Genomic DNA, 15,049 nt, shown 5'->3' with positions numbered 1-15,049 from the left:
TGAAATTTGTCCATCAGTAGCCAAAGCGTGAGGTGCAGTTAAAGAAAGTGACTGTGTATTGATTGGATTTATTTGGTAAATAGTCGTTTGATTATCGACAAAGGATACATCTCTTACCGTACTATTGTGTGAAGTTTCATTGTTAAACGCCATGCTGCATAAGAGCTTAACTGCTGTACAGTAAAGCTGCCAGGGGCGCTGTTCGACTTCTCATCAATGGTGAACAAAATAGTCACTATCTATTGTTTTCACTATTTACGGCAATAACGTCAAAACCGTATAATTAAACACTAAATAAATTCTTCTATCACCAAGTGTCACTTTTCATAAGCACGTACATATAAAATTTATAACATCTATTCCGAATTTATCGTTTTAAATCCAGTTTTTTGAAGACCAATTTAAACACGACTTTTCACGCCTTTCGCCTAACACAGCGTATATAAAAATATAAAAAATAGTTCAAAAACATACAATCAAAACGAATGTTATATGTAGGCCTAATTAATGGAAGAAGTATTGTACTGTTGTAGATTCATGTTTAAAATTGTTTTTAAATGTTAGAGATCTATCAAAAATTTTATATTATCAATATATGAATTGAAAGTGTAATTTTTACAGTTAAGTTGCAAAATCTGGGTATACAAAAATTATTTTAAATGCCATCAAGACAAATTTATCTCAACGCTTAAAATTACATGTATCTGTTTGAGGTTACATATGCCTAACCGCCCTCTGTCAATGCCGCAACTGGAATCATCCATAAAAAGCGCGATGGCATTTTGTTACGTCATATATTTCGTAAATTGTTGTTGACGTAATAAAGTTTTTTTCGTCACATTGTGATGTTGACAACTTAAATTGATGGGCTGTTCTTGAATTATGGATTTGGAACATGCTGAATTATGATGTGTTTCATTTACATATTTCATTTGCTAACCCAGATAACTCCACAAATTGAACAATGTTTTAATAATGAGACGGATTATCAGTATCATCAAAAGTGTAGGAGTCATGACTCATGTCATTCAGGATTTTCGAAGTAAAAAAGTGGGATCTACGGAACTGGATAGAAACTGGCAATGAAGGAATCTTCAGAATTCGAATTTGTCGTGACGTTTATAAAGTTCATAGGGATTCTATTCAGCTTAAAAGTAAGTGCATGTACTCCATGTGACTCGGTGGTCTTGTTGCTTTATTTTTCATTTTTTAAAGTTTTCCATCATGCATTGCAACTAAACTGTTACATCTTGTAGATCCAGTTTTGTAAAATAATTATGAAACGACCCCGAGAACCTCATGTATATTTTAGAAACATGACACGTATTTTCACCCGTTCATCTTCAAATGAAGAGTACTTCGGCAATGGCAACGGAAAATAAACAACAGAGATTTACATAGAGAAATCAAAATTTGCTTTCACAAGAAAAGTAGACAATTTAGAGTAAAATGCTGAAAAATCTCAAGTATACTGTACTGTACAGTAGAGCTTTATTGATTTGAAATTGGAAAGTGAAAAATCAGAAATTAATTTGTCAGTTTTTATTTGATATCCCTGACATTATTTTTAACCTGTATATATGTTAAATTCTATCATACTTCGTGATTTTGTCACTTTACATAAAAAAAGCTGTATAAACACTGGTTAAACCGCCTCCGTGGTCGAGGGGTTAGAGTCGATGACTTCTAATCCAGTTACCTCTCTGGCGTGGGTTCGATCCCCGGGAGATGCTTTGGTAGTTTAGCGCGGAGGAAGGTAGTCTAGTACTGGTGTAACTCTCCAGGAACGATGGTTAGGAAACTACCCGCCTATATGACTGAAATACTGTTGGGAAAAGGCGTGAAATGAAACAAACAAACAAAAAAAACACTGGTTAGGAACTGCATGTATATAATATACATAATTATGTGGTTGTCCATTGTTCATTCATGTTCTGCATGCAATAAGATGGATAAATAAAGCCTTTTAAGACAACAATAATATTGATATTATTAAATTTTATTGATATTTTCCGTTCTTGTTATCTTTTCTTTTCATATACAGTAATGCTTAATTCACATGTCACATACACTAACGCCCAATTTATTTTAAAAAAAACTACGGCAATTCGTAAGCAGCGAAATTACGTCATCGTTTACAAGAATAAAGGCGACAGAATAACGTCATTTTAAACTGATAAGGGCGGGTTATCGGCACAATAAAATCCAGTCTGACACGTAAGTTTAAATTGTTGAAAAATTTATAAATTTCATTCTTGAAAGATAAGGTGAAACTTTTTTTCTTCTTATTTCTTTTTGTTTAATTATGGTTATACCTTTAGTGACAGCAGGGTTCGACATAAAAATGCCTATGACAAGTTATAGATCTACGAAAATTGGCAATGGCTGAAAAATGGCGTCAGTGGTCTCCCTCATTTTATCTTGTTAGAATCGTCTCAACGGTGTTTATCGGTTATTTAACACCAATTTGGAATGTTGGTGCGTAGGAATTCATTATTGACCCCGAAGGTTTGTAGTACTTAATGTTAAGAGTTGTCTCCGGCTTTCACTTGCAGATGTGTCCTACATGCAAAATATATTCGTATTAAAATTGCTTTATAACCTTATGTTCATAAGAAGAAGAAAATGATCATCCTTATATTATAGATATTATTAGATCCTAATAGTTTTTTTATTAATGTTCCCTATTTATCAATGTAAACATTTATGTTCATATTTATATCAAGATTTGCTGCATTATTCGTTTAAATATTCTTTATCAGGGCATGTCTTTTTTTAAGGTCAATAGATTTCGTAATTCTTTCTTGTATATTTCGTCATTTCATAACAACTAAAGTTTTATTTTTTGTTATAACTTTATATCTTGGTTGGCATTTTTGGTAGTTCACAGCCTTTCTTTCTTTATACCCATAAGCAAATCTTACAGAATGTATAATTGTACATATAAAATATAAATTCTAACACTCCACGTGATGTTGTCACTATAGACAAAGAAGACGAAAAAAAAACGGTGTTAAACTGCCAATAAACACTCGTAAGGGACTACTTGTATATGCGGCTGTTATGTTTTCTCCCTCGATTGTATAGTTTACAAAGTCTTTAAAGCAATAATAAAAAGCATTTTTATTTATATTTTCAGGTCTTATAATGTTTTCTTTTCATACAATACCGAAATAATATCTCACATACACTAACGCCACATATTTGATCCATATCAGTTAACGGCGCCAATCCGTAAGCAGCGTAATGACGTCATCCTAAGTAAACAACTCATTCATAAATGTTGACGTCATTTCATACATACAAGAATGATAAATGGGGCAATACAGTCCATTCTAAGACGTAAGTTTTTATTGTTGAAAACTTGATAAAATAACATGTTTCCTTGTTATTTCTTTTGTTTACTCATTTCTATATCTTAGCAACAGTAGGGTGCGAAAATCGAACACTTCAGGGTTTTAAGAGCGGCAACCAACCTGTCTCAATGCATATGCGCTAAATAAGAACACTCTTAATGCATGATAAAACAGAAATGCGCCTCAGTCAAAGCAAACCTTCTGCAAAAAATGTTAATGACAACCCTGCGTTATACGAAAACTGGCACCGGAAGTTATTTCCGCTTGAAAACATAACATTATTGATCTTCCTTATTTCATCGTGTTAGTTTAGTTTAAACAATATTTTATTTCTATTTTACAACATAAATATATACAGTAAGCATAATACAATCACACTGATATATTTCGTGGATTGGAAAACAAGTCAAATGTTTACTTTTATATGTTTCTACATGATCATTTTAGTGTTTTAGATCTACTTATTTAACCTTTTGAAACCATGACAACTGTTAGAATTTCACTTGGCGGGGATTCATTTTATTTACACTGTCTCGTTTATAAGAACATGGTGGGGCTAAGAGCGAGGTTTGGTGCACCATTAACCGGTTTAAACTCCCCAGCAGTCATTATTATGCTGCTGACCGTTCCAAGGCGGCGCCCCTCTGTGTTCCTGAGATGTATGTCTATGTTGTTTCATACTGTTTGGGTGACACTTTTGCTTGTGTCCCTTGTTGTTTTCTCGTCTACGGTAAGTATCTTCCCCATTACCTCTAGTTTTTATTTCTTTGATTAACCCCCCCCCCCTTCCCCCGGTCTCCTGTCCCCTTCCCCTTTGTGTGCTAATTATTCTTTTCTTTGAATTTAGAAATTCTTTTGAAATTTGAATCAGTTACAATTTATTTGTCATTTGATGGTTGGCCTGGCCGTGCTGTCTTTGCCCTGCCCTGGTTTTGTTAGGGGTCCGCCTGGGCTCCTTGCCACTGGTTCTTGTTGCTGGATCATATGGGGGTTGCGTTCATTGAACGCCGCCTTTCCTTGTTGATCTTGTTTATCATATTTTATGTAAATTCCTTTCCACACATAATGTACTTGCAATAAAAAATATGCACATATTTGGTTAGAATAGTACAGAAAAGGTGTTAGAATCGAAATAATATCGGTCTCATCGGTGTTTATCGGCTTTTTAACACGGGTTTTGTCGTTTTTATGCGAAAAAAAAACCACTCAGGCCTACGGCCTTCGTGCTCCAAAACTCCAAACCGGTGTTAAATAGCTGTTACTCTCTCTTATTGTCGAGAGTAAATCAATTATTCTCTAATCTACTATAGCAAGAAACAACAACAAATACATAGGAATAACGCTTAATATTTGGTAGTACATATTACAAATCAATAGAATCAATCGGTATTATCTGTATCTGTTATGTTCTTGTATTTGGGATTCATCAGATGTATAGCATTGTTGCTGTATCCGAAACTCTGAAACGAAACTAAAACAGATCTGAATACGTGTTGTGTAATCTGTAAAATATTAAATAACAAGTTATGTTCATTAAAACAAGGAAAATTCATTAAATTATGCAACTTTAATAAGTTATATTTCAAGAAAAGATTTTTTGTGTGTCATGTGAAGAATGATGAAAAAAGCCTAAATATTCAGCAAGAATGTGTATTAAAATACTTCATTACAAAAACGTTTGTTGTAAGAAGGGATGGGGTCGGGTGGGGCGTATTTAAACAGGTTATTTAATTACCACCAAATGCAAGCGTCGAGTGAAGAAAAACCGCGAAAACACTATATATATACCCCACTAACCCTCGAAATACACGTTCACCGTTAAAAGAAAATATTTAAGGTATCACTCCATATTTAACTTAAGGTACAGAAACCGTACATAAACACTCATTCAAGCTATATCCGATACGAGAATAATTTCATATAAACACCGCTAAGACCGATATTATATCTTAAATTTACTTTAAAAAAAAAAGAGAAATGACTGTACTGTATTAAACGTGTAGAATGCACTGTATGTAATGTGCTGTAGTGTAATTATATAATGTACTATGTGTACAATCTGATTAAAATTAGCTCTAGATAACGGTCCGCTTTTAGATCTCACAGTGACCAATTAATATGAAGATATTTCTGGTGATCTTTCACAAGGCCAATCATCGGCAAACTTTCATAATTTTGAAAGCGATGCGGTTTCTAATTTTAACCCTGAGAAAACCAATGCTGAGTAGGAAAATTGTCACGATTTCGAGTTGTCCATATATAGCCGACAGGTAAACCATAGGAACACTGGAACAGGACCACAAATTTCGGCGCATAAATCCGAATCCGTACAGGCTTTACATATTGTTTGCCTGATCTTTGAATATCTTTTCATATTATGCGTGTGGGTGGTATTTTATTATATAATCTCAATTTAATATAATCTGCTAATTTAAAAATCAGTCAAATTTACGGTATATTATAATATATTATAAATTTGACCAGTTTTAAATGTAAAAGATATTTAGATGTAGCAGAAACATTTTTAAAAACCATTAGACGATCGAAAAAATGCGCTGCAATCTGCGGTCCTGTTCTCCAGTTCCTATGAGGTAAACTGGCAAACAATCTTGCCAATTAAAAAATGACTCTATTATTTTAAGTTAATTTGTTAAAAATTACTCCAAACATTTTTTTTCTAACAAAAATCAACAATTTGTTTAACTTCTACGGATAACGGTATTTTGATACTTTTTCTAATGGCTATGTAAAAAATCGGGTTGATTGCATGGCTAAAAATAGCTTTCTTGGAAAATTCAAATTATAAAGAAGGCGAAACATATACGGTCATAGATCTACATAACAGAAATACGTATAGATCTGAACTTTAGTCAGATTGCTATGTGTATATTTTAGAATTACAGTTTATGTAGAATTTACCTCGCGTACAGAGTGTACTATATGTTTAAATATACCTCACGTGCAGAGTTAAAATACGTATAAAATGTAATTTACATAGAGAATGTACTATATGTATAGAATGTACCTCGCGTACAAAGTGTACTTTACGTATAAAATGTACTCCACTATACGTATCGAATGTTCATTGACCCGCTGCAAGATCACATTTTCTTAGTCGCGCCATATATTACTTTCACTGTGGTGACAGACCAAGTCCCCATAAACTCATTCTTTTAAATTGGCAAGTGTCTTACTATTTAACTCTGTCATTTGAAAATGGGTTAATAAAGGGGGGGGGGGTTTATCACCAATTCTGACGACCCAAAAAAATAAAAAACCATTACGTGTAATGATCGGTTTCCCATTAGAACCTTTACGACACACACATACCTCGAAACAACGAAAACGCAATACTAAATAGCGGTACCACGATGGTGGAAAGTGGAAAAATTATATCGAGTTAAACTCGAAATTATATCGAGTTTTGAATAATCATCGTACTGTCGACCATTAAGATTCCTGCTTTAGTTGTTTCGTTATTTCGAATTTTCACCATCGTACTTTCGACTTTTCAACGCCATATTTTTACTGCATACCATCGTCATTTCCTCAGTTAGACTTTTCTTCACCGTAGTATCTTATTTTAGCATCGTGCCTTCGACATTTCACCATCGTACCTTCAACATTTCACCATTTTACCTTCGACATTTCACCATCGTACCTTTGACATTTCACTATCGTGCTTTCGACTTTTCACCATCGTACCTTCGACATTTCACCATCGTGCTTTCGACTTTTCACTATCGTACCTTCGACATTTCACCATCGTACCTTCAACATTTCACCATTTTACCTTCGACATTTCACCATCGAACCTTCGACATTTCACTATCGTGCTTTCGTCATTTCACCATCGTACCTTCGACATTTCACCATCATACCTTCGACTTTTCACCATCGTATCTTCGACATTTCACCATCGTGCTTTTTACTTTTCACCATCGTACCTCCGACATTTCACCATCATACCTTAGCCATTTCACCGTCGTGCTTTCGACTTTTCATCATCGTGCTTTCGACTTTTCATCATCGCACCTTCGACTTTTTATCATCGTAGTTTATCCTTTTTGTCTGACATGCGCACAGAGATCATAACAATGCATGACGATGTAAGTCAATATTTTTACCAAGAGAACAATAACAAAGAAAAAATAATGTCTATGCCTTTTCATCATGATGTTAGTATAAGGTAAGGACATTGTGTATAAGGGCCATCGCGACACACACATAGCCCAGAACAACGAAATCACGAAAATACGATATAACGAAACCACTATGGTTAAAAAGTCGAAAATTGATGATGAAAAATCGAAAGTAAGATGGTGTAAATTAGATATAACGAATCCCCGACGGTGAAAAATCCAAAGGAATTTGGTGATATCGAGTTTTCAACAACGTGGTATCGTTATTTCGACTTTTCTCTGAGAAAAAATGGTGAAGGAACTCTCAGGCAGAGGTTTATAAAGGAAGTAATGAAACGACCATGTTTCAGACTTCAATTTCTTTCTTATGGTTTTCTGTAAATTTTACATCGTGTTCGTATATATCAGTGTTAATCATGATTAATGGGAGACAACCTCTACGTTGTTAACTTCAATGAGTAAAACATAGTTATCCTTCACGGATAACACACGTGTGCGTATAAAATATATATAACCCGCGAAGGATTTGAACTCGTGCTCTCCGCTGTACACAAAGTAGTCTAAAGTAGGTGAAACAAATTAGAAATATGGAAACAGTAGCCTAAAGTAAGTGATGTGTAGGAAATACGGACACTGTCAGAATATCATTAAATTAACTTTCAAAGGAAATTACAAGATAAACCTTCCCTCTACTCGTTAGTCTAATAAAAGTGTTGGAAGCTATAAAAATGTTGGTCCTTTTCAATGGATATTTCAAGTTTTGGGTTGGAAAAGCATTTTGAGTTTGTATTATGCTAAGAAAGTGATTTAAATGCATTTCTGGTCATTTCCGTATTTCCTATATTAGGCTGCTTACTTCACATCCCAGCCTAAAAATGTAATAAAAATCAAGTTTATATATTATTATGTTCATTTCATATTAAATAGGCTTGTAGAGTCCTTACAAAGTATTTATAAAAAATATCTATAACGCATTTAAGACCGTTTCCTTATTTATCTGCAAGACTGCTAAATATCCGCAGCTTTGATATTCATATTGATATCTGATAGTTTGGAACGTTTTAAGAAAAGTGATTATAATACATATAAACGATATAAAGGTTCAAAATGTACTAGTGTATATTTAATAAGTCAATGAATTTTAAACTGATAAGCATGATTTCAACATTAATTCTTATAGGTTTGATGATCGTGTCTACAACATCCTTCATATTAATTATAAAACAGTAAAATTAATTATTATAAAGTAAAATTAAGACCCTGTGTTTAAGCCTGGAAATTTCTGGGAAATTTCAGAAACGGATAATTTAAAATGTACATATAAAAATGATACATGTATGTAAAATTAACTTTTTTTCAAAGACAGACTAGCATTTAAACTCTTGCATGTAGATAAGTCTGAAAAATTCTGAAAAAAAAACTGGAACGTTTAATTTAAAATTTGCTTGTAAAATGCACCAGAAGTGCAGATTTCTTATTTTCTGCATCTCAATTTACACGCTGTTATAAAGCTGTAAAATGTTACATCTATGTTAAATAATCATAACGTACATCTGGATTCAACTGGTTTATACGATCGTGTGACATATTCATTACAGTACAGTAACTGCTGATTTTTGTTACGTATACCTCAGATTATTAAACATACCAGTATAATATAAAATATGTCTATTTAAAGCTGATTTGTGATGATAGTTTAAAACTTCTGTACAGCAATAAAAATGTAAATGTTGTGGTAGACATATATATACTAGTAGCCACAGGCAAGGTCGCTTCCCCCCCCCCCCCCCCTTTCATAAATACCTAGATGGTCTAATATTTAAAAAGTGTAGATCTGTTAGATAAGGTAGCAAATTAAATTGAAGAAACTTTAATATTCAAACATATAAAGAAATAAACGAAAACTAATGAGTAGTATTTTCCCCCTAAATCGTTCGTGTTTATAAACTCGGAAGTTGGAGCAGTAAATAATAAAACTATAAAAATAACTGTTTAATTGCTTATGAAATTGATGATTTGAAATATTATTAATTAACAAGGCAATATTTTGACTATGCCTTTATAACAGGCACTGTAATTTTGTAAATTTTACATATATTCATATACGTAATGCAGTGCTATTGATTATTCTGTTATAGCATATGATATTCTTAACACGCTATGAGCGCATGCAGGATGACGAGACTAGTAAACCTGGGATGTTGTAATCTATCTCATAGTTTATACTTGTAACTCATGTGTTCTTTATAATATAAAGTTTGACGAGATATATTGAAATAAACAGTTACTGTACCTTTAGTGTAAGTTTCGCGTGAGTTTTTGTAATTATCATGATTACAAAACTATATTATATGTTTAAATGTGTTTTCTGAGAGCTTACTAAATTCACATGTCGCAAAATGGAATATATGGAATAATATTTTAATTATTACTTTTACGGTAGTTTCAGATCATTGAGAAACGAGTGTCTTTTTATCTCAAAACTCATTTGAAATGTATTAACAAATATACAAATAAATATAAAATGCATGATTGATAAATAATATTAACTTAAATGACATCGGGTTCTTTCTTTCAAAAGGTGGATTGTACTGTTGGAGAGCGAGACGATGCCAGTTGACAGTCTTATGTCATCTAAACAACCGGAACAGGAAGTGAAGCGTCCGCCATTACAGATAGTTTGGAGAAATGTTGTTTTGATGGCAACGCTTCATATTTCAGCAATATATGGCATTTATATTCTTCCTCAAGCAAAGCTATACACATTAGTTTGGAGTAAGAATGAAAAATCTAATAACTATACTTAATGATTTTAATCTGCAATGTATTAACAATTTCATTACGGTTGATAAACTGACAACGGTGCAATTCTTAACATGAGCTAAAATCATCTTTTTATTTATTTGTGACTCTTTAAGTGAAGTAAAAGTATGTAATAAATCCAGTCAATAATATATTTGCTTAGCAGCAGAAGAACAGTTCTTAAATATTGTGAACATCGATATGCTTTCTAAATTATTGTAAAAATATATTGTCACAGAGGCACGATATTGCCTGTCATGTTTTTTTCTATTTTAAGAATTACTTTTATTTACTTTTATTTGATTTCAGCATTGGTTTTGTATTGGTTGAGTTGTATAGGAATTACAGCAGGTGCCCACAGACTCTGGTCACATAGGTCATACAAGGCAAAGCTACCCCTCAGGATTTTACTTGCCCTGCTTAACTCACTAGCATTCCAGGTATTGTATAAGGTTATCTTACTTAAGCTATATGCTATATGCCGTTACGTTATCTCTATGTTCTGTTGCATCTGAAACTTATTTCTGACATTTTCTCTCTATATGTGAAAACTTGCATTATGTATAATCAGCAGAAGCATATTATCTGCATACATAGCTATGACTCATTCTGACAGTCGTATTGTACTCCTAGAATGATATTCTTTCTCAGAGCATGACTAAATGTGTGAAACAATAATCTGAAATAATAAAATCTGTAATACAAATTTCTCTTGTAAATTGTAAAATTAATGCCGTACATTTGTTTTAATCGTTAAAACTATAACCATTAAACCGGGATGCATTATTCATGAATGTAAAGAGTTCTTCGAAGACAAAATTCACACTTTATTCTAATGCATATATAGCCAGTATTACGTATATTTTTCCATTTACAATAACTAAATATGTTAAAGATATGCAGATTTGAAATTAATCTGTCGGGAAATTAAAATAATAATCTTAAATACGGAAGAAAGGAATATTCATCGCCTTGATACACAGTATATGCATTCGTGATATACTATAACTTCTAATAATTTATCATCTAAGTATTTTTAAGTTTATAGCTTTATCTGTTGTAAATGTTGTATTTAAAAGGATAAATCACTGACTAAATCGAAAAAAGCACGCAAATACATATTTTTTTCTCACTGTTGTTGTTGTTTTAGCTCATACGAGCACAAAGTGCTCAGATGTGAGCTTTTGTGATTGCAATGTGTCCGTCGCCAGTCGTACGTCGATCCCCGTCGTCGTCGTCATCATCGTCTACATTTTAAACAATATCCTCCTAAATCACATACTTGCTTTGAATCAAACTTCACATGAGTTATCATTAGCTGGCTATCTATAAAGTTATATAGCTGGTTCCGGTCTGATGCATGAATTGGTCACACGAGCTATAAATACACTTTAAAAATCCAATCTTTCAAAATCGTCTCTTAGATATTTGCAATGTACATCTACAAAAGTTATATCATGTTCCTGAGGTCAAAAATCAAAACACCTCCATGGGTGTCATTCACTTTATGTAAACTTATATACATGTATCTTTAAATTATATGTCTTTAAAATCCTCTTCTCCTTATCTTAAATACATAGAGCATAGATACTTGACATGCATCATCTTGTGATCATCTGCAAAAGTCATAAAAATCTTTTATCTTTGGTCAAAATTGGCCCCATCCCACAGGTCACTTAGTTTATATAAATTTATATGTAAATACACATTTAAGGCTTCTTGTGGAAAACAACATTACCCAAAGCTTAAATATTTGGCATGTGGCTTTGCCTAGTCTACCGCTTAAAAAATACACGAATGTGCCGCTGGTGTCCAATCCAAGTTAAATACAATGTACCTTAAAATTCGCTCCTCTGAAACTGCAATGCCCAGATAATAGAAGTTTGGCATAAAGCATTACCTTGTGATCTTCTACAAAAGTTATATAAAGCATTTTCAGAGGGTCAAAATTGCCACTGTCCCATTTTTGCTACTTTTATATAGACATAGATAAGAAAAACACATTTTAAAAAAGGACTTCCTCGCGCGGATCTCTTCAAACGTAACATAAATCATTCCGTTGGGTTTTAAAATGGCCCCAGCCTAGAGGTTACTGAGTTTATAGATCTATATAGAAGTCATGTCTAGAAATCTTCTCCTAATCTACGATGCCCAGTGCTTATAGGTATTTGGCATGAAGCATCACTTTGTAATCATCTACAAATATAAATCATTTGGATCAAAATTGGCCCGCCACGGAAGTCAATTAGTGTATTTATACTTATATATTATAACACATTTAAGTAGTCTTCTACGTAGAACTTAAATATTTGGCATGTAGCATATCCTAGCGAACGTCTTCAAAATGAAATGCTTAATAGATTATGTAGGGTCAAAATTGACACAACAAACATGACCTACCTTGTTACTTCTGCATTGAAGAATTGTGGCCATCTCTAGCAATGTGTCTAAGGTGAGCGATTCAGCATGAGAAAGATCATGACATTTCATATGCCACTACAACATCATCAAGTTTTTCAACACTGATATCTAACTGATCATTGCAATTACGTGCTTAATTAACAGAATGACGTCATCGAATGGACACGAGATCATAGAGTTCATCATAAATATTCAGAAACTGATGCAGATCCGCACAATGCAAAACGTGGTTTCTTCTTTGCTCACATAGGCTGGCTGATGGTGAGGAAACACCCGGATGTGAAAAAGAAGGGGCAGCAACTCGATCTATCGGATGTTCTCGCTGACCCTGTACTGCGTTTTCAGCGAAAGTAGGTAGTTTTGTTAAAAAGTGTTCTAGTAACGCAGCAATAGAATCCTCGTCACATAAAACATATGCACAACAAAACATATTATTCAAATTGTAGTAAAAGTCATTGAACAACGTAATTATCAGAAAGTTTGGTCAATGCCTGCCTACTTTTACTTTCTCTTGTAAGTGTTGACGCATGTAAAAGCTTGTCAGATGCTCTGCAAATTTGGATTCTTATAAAATATTACGGTTCTCCTAATTCATGTTTAGAAATTTGCCAACTAAAAGAATGAGTGACTATACTTGTATATAAGTCACTTCTTGGTTTCGTTCGTTTTGGTCTTTGGTCAAATTTTCTTGAATAGGATATTTACACTTTCAAACTGGTTATAATGAAATTAAGAATAGATTCTACTAAATAAAACATAAATACCATCAAATATATATATATTCATATCTCTAGACTATTTTCACCCACGAATGTGTTACCTCTGTTATAAGCTAGTGAGCTGCATGCAAGAACATTATACCAACATAAAATATGTTGAAGTCATTTGTTAACGCTAGTTCTAAAGGAAACATAAATTAACAAATCAGTTTACTAATTGCATTAAACAAGTAATTTTATGACATATATTGCGTATACAATTGACTGATTTATTTGACTAAAATGTCAGTAGCAACAAAATCTTACGTAGTGAACACTTATGGTTATTACACGAGTTAATTTTGAAGTAATAAAGGACACGAACAACTTACAGTATTGGTATAGAGATACTCGTAAAGCGTGATGCCAGTTGATTACCAGTATTCAGCAAAGCTATACATATCTTAAACAATGTGATATTTTTATTTCAGGTTTTACTTTCCGTCGGTAGTTCTATTGTGTTTCACCATTCCAACATTAGTTCCGGTGATCATTTGGAAAGAGAACGCCATGACAGCCTATATTATTTGCGCATTGTTAAGATATTGTTGTGTTTTAAATGCCACATGGTTTGTTAACAGTGCAGCTCATCTCTGGGGTATGCGACCCTATGATGTCAATATAAATCCGGCAGAAAATAGCATGGTAGCTACGGTTGCCATGGGAGAAGGTTTCCATAACTACCATCATACATTTCCGCAAGATTATTCTACCGCAGAGTTTAAATGGTTCCTGAATATGTCTACGCTGTTCATTGACTTTTTCGCCATATTAGGACTTGCCTACGACAGAAAGGTAATGCCTAAATACCTGGTAGAAAAGCGGAGAGAACGGACCGGAGATAAAAGTGAACTTACTAGACAATAAGAGGAATAACACCGAGACGCTAGGGATGTATTTTTGTACGAGAATGAAACATTTACATGTTTTATGTGCCTTATTGATATATACTTTTCGTTTTCTGTGATTATTTGGAATAAATCCTCTTGAAAAATAGTCATTTAGATCTCAGTAAAATGGCCGATTTTTTACATGTTCATTGACTTGTTTAGTGATTAGTTTTCACAAAATTTTGAAATCATTTTATATAAAATTTATGTTTTTGTTATATAAATAATGTGCAATTACGATAACTTATGGCATTATATATGGAGACGTGCTTATATACAAACACTGGTTGTGAAATAATGTATGTTCCTTTTTTAATTTCCTGATTAATTTGTAATAAATTTAACGGTTTATTGAATGAATTATCATGAAATTTCTTAAATGATTCCAAACCTTTTTTACTTTGAACATTTACTCCATACCTATACATATTCTGTACTAAATATATATAGATTTCAACTTTATATTCCTTTATCTATAATTCAGGCAGTTTTCAGAGATTTCCGGCATAGAACAGACCTAGTCACAATGAAAACCTCACACACCTGAAATAACATAAACATATGTATATGTATCTCCATAGTTAACATGTGTATATCACAGCAAACAGTCAACAAAACATCTCTTTCTGGATTTTCTTTTCGTGAAAATTAATGATAAAAATATACATGTATTGTTATCA

At 33.0% G+C, this 15,049-nt stretch overlaps 1 protein-coding gene across 3 annotated transcripts; it reads left to right on the top strand.

Moving 5' to 3' along the window:
* The first annotated feature begins 2,162 nt into the window (after window positions 1-2,162).
* LOC132731310 (stearoyl-CoA desaturase-like) lies at window positions 2,163-14,475 on the top strand. Of its 3 annotated transcripts, none has more exons than XM_060717474.1 (5): window positions 2,163-2,217; window positions 10,080-10,273; window positions 10,610-10,740; window positions 12,866-13,071; window positions 13,911-14,475. In XM_060717474.1, exons 2-5 carry the CDS (start codon window positions 10,108-10,110, stop codon window positions 14,344-14,346), a joined length of 939 nt encoding a protein of 312 aa, XP_060573457.1. In that variant the 5' UTR covers window positions 2,163-2,217; window positions 10,080-10,107; the 3' UTR covers window positions 14,347-14,475. The 3 variants fall into 3 exon arrangements, with proteins under 3 accessions (XP_060573457.1, XP_060573456.1, XP_060573458.1); XM_060717473.1 differs by lacking the exon at window positions 2,163-2,217 and adding an exon at window positions 3,204-3,342; XM_060717475.1 differs by lacking the exon at window positions 2,163-2,217 and adding an exon at window positions 9,649-9,798.
* Window positions 14,476-15,049: the final 574 nt, after the last annotated feature.

Source organism: Ruditapes philippinarum, unplaced genomic scaffold (genome assembly GCF_026571515.1).
Source record: "Ruditapes philippinarum isolate M1 unplaced genomic scaffold, ASM2657151v2 ctg1904_1_1_1_1, whole genome shotgun sequence".
NCBI lineage: Eukaryota > Metazoa > Mollusca > Bivalvia > Venerida > Veneridae > Ruditapes > Ruditapes philippinarum.
The sequence above is the reverse complement of the archived record's forward strand: the minus strand, read 5'-3'. Positions and strand labels throughout refer to the sequence as shown.